This window comes from Musa acuminata, chromosome BXJ3-3 (genome assembly GCF_036884655.1).
Source record: "Musa acuminata AAA Group cultivar baxijiao chromosome BXJ3-3, Cavendish_Baxijiao_AAA, whole genome shotgun sequence".
NCBI classification, from domain to species: domain Eukaryota; kingdom Viridiplantae; phylum Streptophyta; class Magnoliopsida; order Zingiberales; family Musaceae; genus Musa; species Musa acuminata.
Genome location: NC_088351.1, coordinates 7,749,368 through 7,766,080, shown reverse-complemented (window position 1 = coordinate 7,766,080; position 16,713 = coordinate 7,749,368). Strand labels below are relative to the sequence as shown.

At 36.7% G+C, this 16,713-nt stretch overlaps 2 protein-coding genes across 2 annotated transcripts; both read left to right on the top strand.

The window, feature by feature from the left end:
- The first annotated feature begins 6,460 nt into the window (after positions 1–6,460).
- LOC135632811 (cytochrome P450 71A1-like) lies at positions 6,461–8,064 on the top strand. Its single transcript, XM_065141601.1, has 2 exons — positions 6,461–7,261; positions 7,342–8,064. Exons 1-2 carry the CDS (start codon positions 6,584–6,586, stop codon positions 7,960–7,962), a joined length of 1,299 nt encoding a protein of 432 aa, XP_064997673.1. The 5' UTR covers positions 6,461–6,583; the 3' UTR covers positions 7,963–8,064.
- Positions 8,065–12,118: 4,054 nt separating this feature from the next.
- LOC103978095 (cytochrome P450 71A9-like) lies at positions 12,119–13,215 on the top strand. The gene is made up of 2 exons (XM_009393797.3): positions 12,119–12,493; positions 12,574–13,215. Exons 1-2 carry the CDS (start codon positions 12,119–12,121, stop codon positions 13,213–13,215), a joined length of 1,017 nt encoding a protein of 338 aa, XP_009392072.3.
- Positions 13,216–16,713: the final 3,498 nt, after the last annotated feature.

Here is a 16,713-nt window from a genome sequence, read left to right as displayed (position 1 = left end):
TGCGGCCCGGCCGCCTGTGCGCGGCTGCGGGCTATCGCCTGTACGCGGCTGCCAGCGGCAGTTCTAGCCTGTGTGCGACCACTGCCGCCACGGCGCTGTCGCCGCGGGGCTGCTACTGCTCACGCGCGGCCGCTGCGGCGGTTCCTGCTCGCGGGTGGCTGCTGCCAGCACGCGGCCGCCGCCTGTGCACGGCCTACTCACGCATGGCCGCCACTTGGGCTGTCTACCTGCGTGCGGTCGACCGTCGCATGGACGGGTTCTGGCCGTGTGCGACTGGCCGTCGCATGGACGGGATTTGGCCATGTGCGGCCGGATTCTGTAATGCCCGCATATGGGACAGGTTCTGTGATGTCCGCATATGGGACAGGTTCTGTGATGTCCGCGTATGGGACAGGTTCTGTGATGTCCGCGTATGGGACAAGTTCTGTGATGCGTACGCTACTCGGCGTAATCGCAGATTCGCAACGAGGTCGACGGTGACCATTACTGCTTAGCAGTTCTTGGAAGATAAAGGTAATTATGCATCGTAAATTAATTTACAGATCTAATGCATGATTTCAAAAACCGGGCTCTGATACCAATTGTAAGCATAAAATCTATAATTATGCTATGTCAATAATGCGGAAATAACCTATATGCCAGGATTGAAATCAAATGCATAGATCTAATTATACGAAGCGTATCTTTTGATGCCATATGTTCAAAGATCCCGTTGATCTGCTAAGCACCGTCTTTAATCCAAGATAGCTGCAAGCACCGTCTTTAATCCGACCGTCTTTAATCCAATCCAATCGCACGCAATCTAAAAGAGTGCAAGGAGAGTAGACCCTTTCTCCTCTCAACGGAGGTGCGTCTATACGTGTCAACGTTATGACGTTCTAACACACCCTCAACCCTTAGAGATCCTGTCCTTTTATAGGTGAGAGTAGAGGGTCTACGATGAGATCTCAGGAGATTTCCTCCCATCAAGATTATCTCCTGAGGAATCGTTCCGTAGTGGACTTAGTCTATTAGCTAAAATATATGAACGGAACCCAATTAGTTATTCTATTATATATCTTATTCAATTATAAAATGGCCACATATTCTAACACCTACATCCAGAAAAATGAACTCACAAGCTACATATGCTTATTTTTGTTAAACAATGATAGAACATCCTAGAGATGTCTTCTCCAAAAGGCATTTGAACTATGAATATAATACATTAGGAGAAAAAGATGGTCGTGGATATCCTTCTTTCCCTCCCGCAAGTAATGTCCTATGTAATGTTAGTATAAAGTGTAAGCATAAAGATCTATAATTATGCTATGTCAATAATGCGGAAATAACCTATATGCTAGGATTGAAATCAATGCATAGATCTAATTATACGATACGTACCTTTTGATGTCATATGTTCAGAGATCCCGTTGATCTGCTAAGCACCGTCTTTAATCCAAAATAGTTGCAAGCACCGTCTTTAATCCGACCGTCTTTAATCCAATCGCATGCTCACAGGACCCACACAGATTAGTGCTTAGCAGTTCTTAGAAGATAAAGGTAATTATGCATCGTAAATTAATTTATAGATCTAATGCATGATTTCAAAAACCGGGCTCTGATACTAATTGTAAGCATAAAGATCTGTAATTATGCTATGTCAATAATGCGGAAATAACCTATATGCCAGGATTGAAATCAATGCATAAATCTAATTATACGATGCGTACCTTTTGACGTCATATGTTCAGAGATCCCGTTGATCTGCTAAGCACCATCTTTAATCCAAAATAGCTGCAAGCACCGTCTTTAATCCAATCGCACGCAATCTGAAGGAGTGTAGACCCTTTCTCCTCTCTTCCTATCCTTCATATCCTTTCACAGGACCCACACAGATTGATGGATTTGGGGATAGGGTTTTGAGAGAGAGTCGAGGAGAATAACTAAATCCCTCAACGGAGAGGTGTGTCTATACGTGTCAACGTTATGACGCTCTAACACACCATCAACATCTAAAATATCTGAACGGAACCCAATTAGTTATTCTATTATATATCTTATTTAATTATAAAAGAACCACATATTCTTCAAAGAATGATAATTGTGCCTACAATTTTCGGATTACTGTCCTGCCACTGGATCTTATCTTTTTCATTGATTAAAAAAAAAGACACAATATATAAAATCTTTCACAATTTATGGGACAACAATACATTTATTTTTTTATATTGCATCATTAATTGGTGGATACACCTATTTATAGATCAAATCATTTTTGAAGAAACTTATTCATATGTTTGATTACATTTTTGAAGAAATTAGTGAGACTCGAGCATTCTATCAACTCGATGACTATAAAAGCTGACCTGGAATATCAAGATTGATAATGGAATGTGATGTTGAGATTCTAACCAACATAAAAGCTTTTGAATTAAATTAGGAATACTCTAAGTTTACTTGATGGATTTTTTTTTTCTTTTAAAGTTGATAGATTTATTGAGTTGATAATGGAATGTGATGGATTTTTTAAGTTGATAGATATATTTTATTATTTCTAATATTTATTTAAAATATATTATGTTATCAATTGATCAACTAATTAGACTCATACCTACTGACTCCCATCATAATCATGACCAATTAATTATGCATTGTAGGGTTGACTTTTTCTCGTTGGAAGAAAATTTAGGACAATGCTCAATCAATTATTTTACCTACTCCCTCCATCGTCTTAAAATCTTGTGAAAAAAAAAGAAAAGAAAACGAGACCATGCAATCTCCCTCATTTAGGACGGCTTCTCGTTCTTGAGCGTGACATGCAGCTATAAAGAACTAGGAACCTCTACCGTTCCAGTATCATTCACGAGCAACCATCGCAAAGCACACTTCCTCACATTATTGGAGAACGATTGCTTGAAAACGACTAACGTAGTTCAACAACTCTCACCCACATCCGTAGTGAAAAATTAAATTTTTTAATATATCAAATTAATTACAAGATCATTAAATTATCCCACTCACGTACACTCAAGCAAGAATTAAATTTCTCAATATACGAGATCAATTATAAGGTTCCTGTTATAGAAGTACTCAAGACACACATTCTCGAGTACTATAATCAACTATTTCTCATCTCCTCTGTTAAGCTTATGTATAGTCGTTCCGACATAGGTTTCATGTCGTATGAATAAAGATCGATGAAGGATTAATATATATGATCGACTCTGACATAGACTTTTGTTAAAATAATTAAATTTAATTAAAATAGAACAAATAAGTCAAGAAGAATATATATTCTTATAAAAATTAAAATAATTTGAGTTTAAGCTATCACTCGATCTTATCAACTATTTGGATGATTTCTATGAGAAAATGGGTTCCTCCATACAAGCTTTTTGTTAAGGTTTTATTGTATTGTATGCTAATGTACAATTAATTGTACGTTGATAAAGACTTTCTCCGGAGGTCAAGAATTCTCAATCAACCTTATTGGTGGTTGCTGGAATTATGATTATCAAGATTCTATACCTATACTCGAGTGGGGACCTACAACTAAAACTATGATCATAAAAGCCTTGGCCAACACCTTAAATCTTTTGTCCACCTACAAAAGAAATCTATAGTTCCAATTGGATTTTATCCTTTGGTGTGTGAAACATCATCTATTAAGGCATCTCACAGTTATCAGACCACATCTGTCGTTAGAGGAAGTAATAATACTTCATCAAGGATTAGATATTTTGTGCAAACATCTAAAAGAAATCTCCAGAAGATACTCAATCTGTGTCGTCAAAAGTAGAGGCCTCTTTTTTCTTTGCCCAAGTCACTATTTGATGGTAGAAAGAAAGATATATATATATATATATATATATATATATATATATATATATATATATATATATATATATATATATATATATATAGAGGATATGTTTTCTTGTCCTTAATCAAATAGATTAAAAATTAAAAAGAAAGAAGAACAAGCAAGTTTATATGTCCTTGTCTAATGATTTCCTAAGAGAAATTATATATAGGACAAAGAAAATAATTGAAAGAGTGGAAGACACAAAGGACACTTACTGATTATAATACTACCATTGATTTCTAGGAACAACTAATAATAAAAAAATTTATATTATAAATAGCTTACTCAGATAATGTGCTAGAGTTTTAATATAACTATATAAATATAATATGATAAGATAAAATAACTTTATCTTTGTATAGAGTATTTATAGTTGTGATATCTAATTACACATCACATAGTTCTATAGGACCAAGTCTATGGTAATCAAGTCTAAAATTATAGCTTAAGATATTTAAAAAAATTAATAAATTGTTTTATACGTTTATCTCAATTTATTCTTATCGTCTTAGATTAGATTACTATTCGAGGAAGTGTCACACTTATATATGATCCTCCCTTTATTGTACTAATTGTATGTGATTACATCAACATTTTGATTAAAATATTTAAAGATTTATTTTAATGTAAGGTAAAACTTTTTTTTTAAGGTTATGATATAGTTTAGAAGGGCTTTGTTCGAATATATCATAATGTTAAAGGGACGAGTTATAGATATAATGTTATAGACTCTAATACTATTTATAAGAAGAAGATTCTTTGATATTAATAGATAACTGATAAGAAAAAAATAGCTGATTGTGAGGTGGTAGGAATATAGTGGAGAAAAGCCCTCACAGTCACTTACATTTTCACTTGATAGTCACTCACATTTTTCATTTGATACAATTTCTCCACACACTTATACAACATGGACCCCTTATCTATATATAGGGGATAGATGGTAATTTCAAATCACATATATCTAGTATTCTCATAATTATCTAGAAATATTTCTCTTCTCAAAGTATCCTCATTCATTCTATGTTTAATCAGGTCATAATTATTTAAATGATCTTTTAGATATCTAAAGAACTTCATATATTCTAATAAATTAATTTTATTTTGAACGAATTAGATAGTTGATTTGGTTATTGGATTAGAAATTTAAAAATATATTTAATTGAATCCAATCTATTAGTTTCTAGAAAATCGGAATAACAAATTGGTTGAACCAAATTGAGATAATTTTGAAATGCTAAAAAAATAATCAACAAAATATTTGTTTTTGAGTTTTCACCACTAATATGTGGAAAATATACTTAATTGAATCTAAAATTTCTGGAAAATCAGAATGACAAATTGGTTGAACCAAATTAGGATAATTTTAAAATACACGATAAATGATAAACAAAATATAAACCCCAACACCTTTCTTCATCTTATTAGTCCGGCCAAGCATAGAAATATGAGAGTTCCCACTGGCTTTATCCCTTAACTTGTAAAACATTGGACATGTACATTGCAACTCACATCCATCATATGACATCTATTCTTCATCCATCAGATGATGGATGTTTTGTGCAAATATCCAAAAGAAATGATTTACTATAGAGGCTCGATCAAATGACATTTGTCTGTGCATGTCTTTAGACGAAAGTAGAGGCTTCTTTTGTCCTTGCCCAAGCAATGCATATAAAGAAACGATTTACATGTTTATTAGTCCGCAACGCATATGAATCAAAACTTATAACCCAATAATGCAATCTTATGTAATAGGACAAAAAAAAGGGTGGGGATGGAACGAGCATTTCGATTAGAAGAAGATTAAAGCTTTACTTTATTAGAATTATAATTTACAAATAAAAATTATTCTAAAAAAATCCTATTTGATATAATCCTGATAATTTATAATTAATTTAAGTTCTTTACATATTTTTGGATATTTTTTATTAATGATATTTCATTAAATATATAGTTCAATTAATTGATCAGTCAATTATAAGAAGATCCTAATGAGAAGAGCTTACTATGGGACCTAATCCTCATAATTATGAAATCATAGGCCAATAGTGATGCCTGGGGGATTTCTCTGAGAAAGCTTCCAAGTTTTTATTTTTTCCAAAGGCGTCCCCTATTTTAATTTTTTTCAAAATGATACTCCTAATTCGAATATTATTGAAGGCAAAAAACTATTTAAAGAAATATTATTGAAAACAAAAAACTATTTAAAGAAACATCTTTTGAAAAAAAACAAAAAAATAACACATGATTCTTTGGTGACAAATTGGTGTTTGCTTGGGAGGTTGGTTTTCCCATTGGAAGATAATTTTGATCTAATTTTTCTTGCTAGTTGGATATATAATTAATTATCTTATCTATTATTTTTATTAATCTTAAAAGAATAAAATACTTGTTGTGGAGCAATTCATATGAAAACAGATCAACTCAGTAGTGTCACAACTATAAATCAGCAGGCGCTCCTACCATTCCCTTGTCAACATAAGTGAGCTACCATCACAAAACGCAACCATGGCAGTTCCTCCCTTCCTGCTCTCCTCTCTCCCTTCTCTTCTCGTTGTTCTTGCACTGCTGTCTTCACTTCTACTCGCAGGTCGGAAGGCGAGAGGTGGCTCGGCGACCTGGAAACTCCCTCCAAGCCCACCCAAGCTCCCCGTCATCGGCCACCTCCACCTCTTGGGGAGCAGCTTGCTGCATCGCTCCCTTTGGGAACTCTCCAAGAAACATGGACCTCTCATGCACTTGAAACTTGGTCGAGTCCCCGTTGTCGTCGTGTCCTCGCCGGAGATGGCTAAGGAAGTGCTCAAGACACACGATCTTGAGTGCTGCAGTCGGCCTTCGCTCCTCTCCTTTTCCAAGTTTTCATACGGTTTCTCCGACGTCGCCTTAACCCCATACGGAGAACGATGGAGGCAGCTTCGGAAGTTCTGCACCGTCGAACTCTTCAGCGCCAGGAAGATCAACTCTTTTAGGGACATAAGAAAAGAAGAGATGGAGCGAGTGACGAAACTGATATGTTCTCACGCTCGCGCTTCGACCATGGTCAACCTGAGCGAGTTGCTGCTCTCGCTTACCTGCAATATAACATGCAGAACTGCCTTTGGCTCCGGCTTCGACGATGGAGGCGACATCCAACTCCACGACATGCTCAGAGAAGCCCAAGCGTTGGTAGCTGGCTTGTTTTTATCTGATTACTTACCATTGTTGGGGTGGGTTGATAGGCTAAGTGGGATGAGATCCAGACTTGAAAGGACCTACGTTAAGCTCGATAGCATCTACCAACGCCTTATAGATTACCACCGAGATCGATTCAGGCAACAAGGTAAAGAAGATGAAGACGTCTTAGATGCTTTGCTCCGCATGCAAAAGGATGAGGAGGGTCTAACAGAAGACCACATCAAAGGAGTGCTCGTGGTAGTTGATGCCACCCTTTTCACACCATCCAGTTCTTGTTAACGCCTTTTCTCTTTCATAATAACCAAGCTCAAGTGCAGGATATTTTCGTTGCTGGGACGGACACATCCTCGGCAACCGTGGACTGGGCGATGGCGGAGCTCATCAGACAACCTGAGCTGATGAAGAGAGCACAAGACGAGGTAAGAGGATGCGTCGGAAGCAAAGGGGAGGTGGAGGAGAGTGACCTTCACCAACTTCATTTCTTCAAGTGTGTCATCAAGGAGACGATGAGGCTGCACCCTCCCGCTCCGCTGCTACTTCCTAGGGAAACCATGCAGCACTTTAAGCTAAATGGCTATGATATTCTACCCAAAACATGGATGTATGTGAATGCTTGGGCGATAGGAAGAGATCCCAATTCGTGGGGGAGGCCTCATGTCTTTGATCCAGAGAGGTTCATGCATGACTCCATGGAGGCAAATGGGCAGGATTTCAAGCTCATACCATTTGGCGAAGGTCGAAGGATCTGCCCCGGTAAGAATCTTGGAATGTTAATGGTGGAACTTGTGCTTGCCAACATCCTCTACTCCTTTGATTGGCATTTACCACCTGGAATGGTGAAGGAGGACATCAGTATGGAGGAAGCCCCTGGTGTTACTGTACATAGAAAGTATGCTCTTTGTCTCATGGCCACCAAATATGATGCAACAACAGCCTGAATTGCTCGTGCATGTTAAAGTACTAATATGTCTAAGTACTTTAAATGATACGCTTGTTTAATGTACAGGTGATTTAAATGATTAGTACTTGTATGTTCCTGTTAAAGTATCAGATTGAATAAAGACAGCCATATGTGTCGATTTGTGCAATTAAAACATCTGGCGATATCTTCTGTTTGTGATTTATTGTTTCATGAAAAGAAGTGCGTGACTATATTTCGTAACTTCGTGGTTGGATTGTTCACTTTGAGAAAAGAGTATATACTCTTCTATCAACGAAACTAATCACCAGTGATAAGAATTGAGACTTTTCTTAGTAGGATTATGGCATGGCATTGACTAACTATGGCTGTTTTATTCCTTAGGGGTTTTTGCGTTGAAAGTAACTGTGAAGAAGATAAAGTAAATTTGTGCTAGATTGGTTTTGAAGATTCATAATGCTTGGGGCTTTCAACTTGACGTCTGTGTTAGAGATCTCTTAAGGAGATCGAATCGAAGTCAAGTTGTGGCCCAGTTAAAATATTATTCAAACATAAAAAATTAAAAATCTCAATATAGTATTAAAGTTGGATGATGTACGAAAATAAGTTGGATTAATGGATTTGATGGATTTGGCCTGGATAATGATCAAAATTGAAGTAAAGTTTGCTTGAAGTTGAAGAATTGAAACATAATGATTAGTCATATTTACCTCATAAAGAAAAATATTTTATTATGTCAGACTGAAGCTAAGGATACGTTTTACCGATAAGTTAAGCCTAAAAAGTAGCGAAAAGATATTAAATTCAATTGAACCACATATGAAAAAGAGGAAATATTAGAAAAAAAATTCATATGTTAGTCTCAAATTTCTAAAAGAGATATTATCGAGCTATAAATAGGAGTTGTCCAAAATCTTTATAACGAAATTTTTTAGGTTAAATAGGTCTAAGAAAATTATTAAAAAAACTAAAGGTATTATGTCATCTAAGGATTTATTTATATTTTTTTAGTGCTAGTTCACTGGTTCGCATCTACTCAGTTGTTAGAATATTTTTTCTTTCAAGACTCTAATAATTAAACTGGTCGGAACTAATGTAAATGAAAGTGGATACCAAATACGATCTAAAAATTTGAACATTAAATCATGAATCAAACTTATTATTATATGCTGTTTAACTCTTTCGATCTTTATTAATCTCTCGATGATTATCACATACTCATATCTATTTTGTCATCTCACATATTTTGTCCTATGAGATTATGTATAATATATATAGGTGAAGTAGAGGATCTAGAACAAGTAATTATGAAAGTTTCTCTTATCAAAGTCATCTCCTAACAAATTCTATAATAACAAAAAAAGTTTATTAATTAATAATTTTTATTAAAAATAATTATATTTATAATATATCTTAATAATTAATTCCATCGAACTTCTTTACCGTTTAATCGAATTATGCTTCCATTAATTATTTAAGATTCTACGTATGCCGATACCTTCACATCAGAGTGGAGCCTACGTCCAAAAAATGAGATGTCAAACAGTTGTAATCATAAATAAGCCGGCCTTCTCATTGGTCAATCAATGATTCAAGATAAACATGAGATAGAATTGCATGCGTTGTGAAACATGAAAATTGTATCGAGGCAACTCACAAGCAGCATATGCATTTGAACTATGAATATATTCCTTTAGGACAAAAAGATGGTCGTCGAGATTTTTTTTCCCTCCCGCTAGTAATGTCCTAAGTATGTCACGTTAGTATAAAGCTAAAAAAAAAAAAGCTGACCAACTTGAAGGGGTTAAATAGGATCAAAGAATGATACTTGCACCTACAATTTTGAGAGAGAAAACCTTTGTCAGATTTCTGTCCTGGCACTTTATCTTATTCGTTGATTAAAAAGTATGTAATATATAAAATTGTTGACAATTTATGAGAGTGCAATATTTTGATTTTTTTTATGTTACCATCATTGATAGCTGGGGACACCTATTTATATGTTAAAACATTTCTGAAGAAACTTATTTATATGTTTGATTTTTTTTTTTTTTTTAAGAAACTAGTGAGACTAGAGCACTCTATCAACTTGATATTCCTGAAATGTCAAGCTTGATAATGGAATGTGATGTTGAGATTCCAACCAACATCACATTATCTTGTAAAACCAACATCACATTAGGTCGATTTGTCAAATCAATATATCAATTATCTTGTTAGGTCATATCAAGATTATCTTTTTTTTTTATCCCCTTCCACGTGTAGCGTACTATCAAACTGATGGCGACAAAAAATTATGTTAATATATGCTATGAACTTGGAATATCAAGATGGTAGTGAAATGTGACGCAGAGATCAAACTGATGGCGACAAAAAATTATATTTAGATTGGTAATGGAATGTGATGCAAATATCATAATTAAAATTTTGAACGAGGAGAATCCCCTTGTTTTCTTTGAAACTATAAGGAATATTGAGTGTAAATGGTTTGATGTATTCCATAAGGTTAATAGCAGTGATCATTCGCTACCTAGGTTTTTTTTTTTGTTTTTCAAAGGATATGGATAGATTGTTAAAGGTTTTTATCAACTATATTAGCTATCTATTAAGACCCTTGGGTTTTTATTTTAGAAGAAGGAGAACAAAAGGATAAGATCATTTCGAGGGGATAGATCTCCAAGAGTTTATCAAATGCTGAAAAGTATTTCCTTCGTAGCAAAAAGAAGCAAATGCATCACAATTTAGATAATTTTACCCCTTGGTCCACTAGGACTTGAGCTCATAATCAAAATAACAAATCTCAGCTAAACCCTTAGCTAACTCCTATTAAAATTATAAAACTCAAAAGAATATGTTCTTTATATTAGTTTAGGACTCTCAAGTGTCATCTTCCTTTCAGTACTTTGTAGGATTCTCAAATGCCATCTTTCTTTGGTAAGTTGGTTGATTGCATTAGCACTTCTATCATAAGATGTCTGCGACGCATGATAACTCATCGATCAAGAATAACTTGCGATTAAACTTGAACTTCACTAGCAATAGAGATGTCAGGCAAATGGTGTTGTACTACTATCTTATCTTCACCTAACTTCTTTTTAAGACAGAAAATATGAAAAACTAAGTGTATCTAGGAGCTAGCCAGTAAATCCAAACGGTAGGCAACTGGTCTAATACATTCTAATACTATATAAAACCCAAAAAATCAAGGAGACAGCTTCATAGAAGACCAGACCTTTATCAAAGTTTGCTTGTATGGCTGAAGACAAAGGAAAATCTAATCACCCATGATAAAATCTCATTTACTTTGGTGTTTATCAGCTTGTTGTTTCATTCTTGCTTGTGCGCCTGTGAGGTTATTCTTTAAAAGCTAAATAATCTTATCTCTGTCAAGTAATTCATTATTCACTTGATCAACTTTAGAGGAGCTATGTACATATTTTATAATTGCAAGTGGGATTTAACCATGAACTAATTTAAAGGGAGTCATTTTAATAGAAGAATACTATGAAGTATTATACCACCACTTTGCTAAGGGAAGCTATTTAGTTCATTCCTTTGACTTGTCACTAGTAAAACATATGAGATAATTTTCTAGGCACCTATTTATTATTTTAGTTTTCTCATGGATGATAAGTAATACTCATATTCAACTAGGTACCTGTAAACAAAAAAGCTTTGTCTTAAAGGTGTTAGTAAAATCCGTATCTCTATCAATAACAATGGAATGAGAATCCTACGTAATTTAGCTATGTTCTCGATAAAAATACAAACAACACTTACGATCGTATAAGAATGTCATAAAGCATAAAAATCAACATAATTCATAAGCCAATCTAGTGCTTTTTCTGTGGGAGTCTATCCATTAAGAAAGTGGGGAGGGGCTGAAGCAAACTTACGGTAGCTACTATCTCACTTTTGTCCTCGCCAGAGATGGCTAAGTGCTCAAGACACACGACCTGAGTGCTGCAGTCGGCCTTCGCTCCTCTCGTATTCCAAAATTTCATACGGTCTCTCCGACGTCGCCTTCATCCCATACGGAGAACGATGGAGGCAGCTTCGGAAGTTCTGAACCGTCGAACTCTTCGGCACCGGGAAGATCAACTCTTTTAGGGACATAAGAATAGAAGAGATGGAGCGAGTGACGAAACTGATGTTCTCACGCTCGCGCTTCGACCATGGTCAACCTGAGCGAGTTGCTGTTCTCGCTTTCCTGCAATATGACATGCAGAACTGCCTTAGGCTCTGGCTTCGACGATGGAGGCGACATCCAACTCCACGACATGCTCAGAGAAGCCCAAGCGGCGTTAGGTGGCTTGTTTTTATCTGATTACTTACCATTGTTGGGGTGGGTTGATAGGCTGAGTGGGATGAGATTCAGACTTGAAAGGGCCTATCTTAAGCTCGATAGCATCTACCAACGCCGTATAGATTACCACCAAGATCGATTCAGGCAGCAAGGTAAAGAAGATGGAAACGTCTTAGATGATTTGCTCCGCATGCAAAAGGATGAAGAGGGTCTAACAGAAGACCACATCAAAGGAGTGCTCATGGTAGTTGATGCCACCCTTTTCACAGCATCCAGTTCTTGTAAACGCCTTTTCTCTTTCATAACAACCAAGCTCAAACGCAGAATATTTTCATTGGTGGGACGGACACATGCTCGGCAACCGTGGAGTGGGCGATGGCGGAGCTCATCAGACAACCTGAGCTGATGAAGAGAACACAAGACGAGGTAAGAGGATGTGTCAGAAGAAAAGGGGAGGCGGAGGAGAGTGACCTTCACCAACTTCATTTCTTCAAGTGTGTCGTCAAGGAGACAATGAGGCTGCACCCTCCCGCTCCGCTGCTAATTCCTAGGGAAACCATGCAGCACTTTAAGCTTAATGGCTATGATATTCTACCCAAAACTTGGATGTATGTGAATGCTTGGGCAATAGGAAGAGATCCCAATTCGTGGGGGAGGCCTCATGTCTTTGATCCACAGAGGTTCATGCATGACTCCATGGAGGCAAATGGGCATGATTTCAAGCTCATACCATTTGGCGAAGGTCGAAGGATCTGCCCCGCTAAGAATCTTGGAATGTTAATGGTGGAACTTGTGCTTGCCAACGTCCTCTACTCCTTTGATTGGCATTTACCACCTGGAATGGTGAAGGAGGACATCAGCATGGAGGAAACATCTGTCTTACTGTCAATAGAGTGTATGCTCTTTGTCTCATGGCCACCAAATGATGCATCAACCGCCCGAATTAAAGTATATGATGGACGATGAAGACTGGTAAATGGATGGTTATATGCATTATAATTGGTATAATAATTATTATCCAGAGGATATGTTTTGATTCTTGGTGAGGGATAATGACTGATTGGATATGCAAGCGCAAAGAAACATATGCATACAGTTCAGTAGCCAGTGGAAAGCAGTGATGCGTCGCCCTCTAATTGTTTCATTTGCTTCGAGTAAATGTGTTGTAGAATGCTTTTAAGTGTCTGATAAATAATAAATAAAAATTATATTTTAAATATCAATTGACGTAAATATTATTTACTAAAATGATTATTCAAAACTTCATTAAGTATTTTAACTAAGACCTTTTAATTGATCATGAATTATTTTATATGAAAGATCTCAAGTATTTTCATATTTCTAGAGTTAATGTCTTTAGAGAAAAACCTGCTCGAGAAAAATCTTAGTAACATTCAGAGTGTTTTCTCACGTCCTCCCACGTCAAGATTGTCATCCGAATCTGTGCTCTTCAGATTCCTTTACTTTAGAGTTAAAGCATTGAGGAAAAGCTACAGAAACAAAGAGGAACTGACAAGAATATAAAACCTAGAAAGTTGGACAAATGGACACGTAAAAGAAGGCAGAAAAGGGACTGAAGAGCCTTAGGGGTTAAGAATAGTGTCATGCTGTATCATGTCTGTCATAGAACCAACCAACCCACAGATGATGAGACACTGAGACAATGCTCATCAGAGGAGGTTCAGAGAAGCAACCAAGATTCTCATTTTGGAGCCACAGCTGGAAAGAACCAGATTTTTTGTTTTGTATTGGTCCCAATAAAATTTGTATGATGTGGTCAAACAAGGTAGTAAGTACTCTTTGCACAAGCTGTGTACGTATGAAAGTAATGGTCAGGATGCATGTGTGAGCTAATTGAGGAAACAAAACTAAGTAAAATCCCATCTTGGAGAAGATAAGCATGCTTAGAGCACAGAAGTGAGAAGTTTTTCTTGGCATTAAGTGCTATATATAGAATCAATCACCAAATTGTATCTGTTCTGAACCATGCATTTGATGGTTCAAAGTATAGATGTTCTTGTTGCATTTATATGGTATTACCAGTTGATGCAAGACGATGGAATCACAAGGTTGCCTGCAATACATTTCTCTGAAACAAGGTTTCTGTGGCACCCCTGTGAAGCCAAAGTGAAGCAACTCAAAAAAATGAATCAATGGAGTGGATTCATGAAGAGTTCACAGAGTTTTTTTCCAAGTAGAAGATGGGATCCGATTCTGATCATTTAAACGAATGTTATACAAGATCAAAGAGGATTATTTCTCATCAAGTTCACCAATTCCAAAAGAATCATTGTACTATGCGAAGTGTCATTATCTCAGAAACCAGGTGGATTAGCTGCTTGAAGAAAGGAAACCGAGATTTTAGTTTGTTCTAAGGATGACTACATTATCTTGCATGCAGCTAAAAAGCTAATATATCAATCTAAGTTCTTGTAAGATATCTCAACAAATTCATCGGTTCACAGAATTGAACTTGGGATGGCGAGTTTTATTGTTCCGAGTGCAGCTATTCTGAACGTATTACAAGAAACACAAGAAGCATACAGAAGCACAAACAATGGTCGAGAGATCATCAAATGTGAGACTTGGAACCTAAACCATGATCGACGCATAAAATCTAGCGATAAAATCCGAGGCCTTCTTGTCTACATCATGTTCGCCGACCCATCGTCCCCGGTCCTCATCACTTGGACGCATCTTTCGCGCGTAGTACCTCTTCTCTCCGTCCACCTCTTCGTCTCTGTTCCTCGACCTCCCGAAGCAAAGGCCACAGAAGGACTTGGACGCGTACCGCTTTCCTCCCATGTGTTTCTCCTTCCTTTGATATGAACTCGGAGGAAGAGACACCTTACTGCGCAATTTATAGTGGTAGTCCGGCAGCTGGCTTCTCAGTACCGAAGCTAATTCGATGGTCGACATGTGATCTATGGCAAAAGCTGGTGGAGATACCAACTAAAAAACTAGCGCAAAAGCCTTGTAGTCTGTAATCCTCTGCTTGGTACTAGCTATCTCGTGAAGAAGTCAGGACGGTAAAAATCTCAAAGTTGGCAGTGCTTAGAATAGTCTCCTATAACTTAGACATAATGCAACCAACAAAGCTTTTGCAGCTTTAGATGCGCACCGTTATTCCATGGGATTGTAAGAAGTAACAGTAGCTTCATCTGTAGTCACTAGAGCAAGAGTACTGCGTCGTCAAGAGTCCACACTGTGCATGTGAACCTCTTTGGACTCCGCGAAGAGTAGTGGCCGTCGAACGTGCTTAAATGGCAAGTGAATACAGAGCCACTAATGGCTCCTTTTGCGTTTCAAGTTCAATGTCTGTAGCGATTTCTTATGATGCATGCAGATATCTATGTGTAGAATATGTAAAGCAAGTGTGGTCAAGACACCACTTTTTCTTGATGTTCTCCAAAAGCATCCCTTTCCTTTTTGCATGCTGCAAGCTGTTCTCCTCTCTCTCTCTCTCTCTCTATCTCTCTCTCCAAACACTCTCATGCATGCAAGCAACCATGGTTTGGTATGCCCACCTAGTGAAGGAAATCAACTCCAGATATCCAACTTTATCTTTACCTCTTTCCTTTATCAAAGAGCAACCTTTACCTATTTGTTTAATCAATATCCAACAATTTCTTGGTGTAATCACGTTCATTATAAAACTATGGTAGCAGAACCTTGATCATTGAGTGCCTTTGATAGGATGGTGAGCTACTTATAATATGGACTGTGAGATTCTTCTCTAGTACCTGTCCCTGTACATATATGTCTTAGCTCATGAACTCAAGAAAAGAGGCTGGAACAGAATCATATACCAACAGAAAAAGGCCAGTGTAGTATAATTATACTGATATGGAGCTTTTGCATGAGCCCATATCAGCTTAACTGATACAACTAGTATTGCATCTGTTTCCATTTTTCTGTTTCTGTAGTACTATGGGCTACTACTAAGAGAAAGCTTTGAACTCTATAGCTCTTATTTGCTTACATTTTGGCAGTAAGCCACTGAGATCTTTATGATGTTAGACCAGCCGATCCTATTTTGTTGATGTTTTATATCAGTGATTAGTGGCATCTTCAAGTAAAATATTGTGCAGTGTTTTATATAGCAAGCTACACTCTTTTCATGACTTGTCCTTGCATGTATGTTCTTCCATTATTATGCAGATTAGTTCAAACAGCATCCAACAAGCTGTTGTCTGAATTGAAAGAGATGAGATGCCTAGAACTAAAATTCTCTCTGCAAAGAATGCTGAAATAAGGCAAAGTTACTAGGCTTCTCTTCCTTTTCTTCTCTTTTCACCAATTTGCAAAAAATTATAAACTGCGAGCATCACGAATTCTGCAGTAAAAACACGTGATTCTTTAGGAGGATAATAAATTATCAAGTTTAGACTAAATCATACCACATCCAAGTTACCAAATCCACACATTTGCATTCAAGTTCATCATAAACTTGGTAGATCGATA

Bases quoted from the DNA above. Each gene is read 5' to 3' on its own strand.
- LOC135632811 (XM_065141601.1), top strand. From the start codon at position 6,584: ATGCACTTGAAACTTGGTCGAGTCCCCGTTGTCGTCGTGTCCTCGCCG. The intron at 7,262-7,341 runs GTAGTTGATGCC...GCTCAAGTGCAG, and splicing joins ACATCAAAGGAGTGCTCGTG to GATATTTTCGTTGCTGGGAC.
- LOC103978095 (XM_009393797.3), top strand. From the start codon at position 12,119: ATGGTCAACCTGAGCGAGTTGCTGTTCTCGCTTTCCTGCAATATGACA. The intron at 12,494-12,573 runs GTAGTTGATGCC...GCTCAAACGCAG, and splicing joins ACATCAAAGGAGTGCTCATG to AATATTTTCATTGGTGGGAC.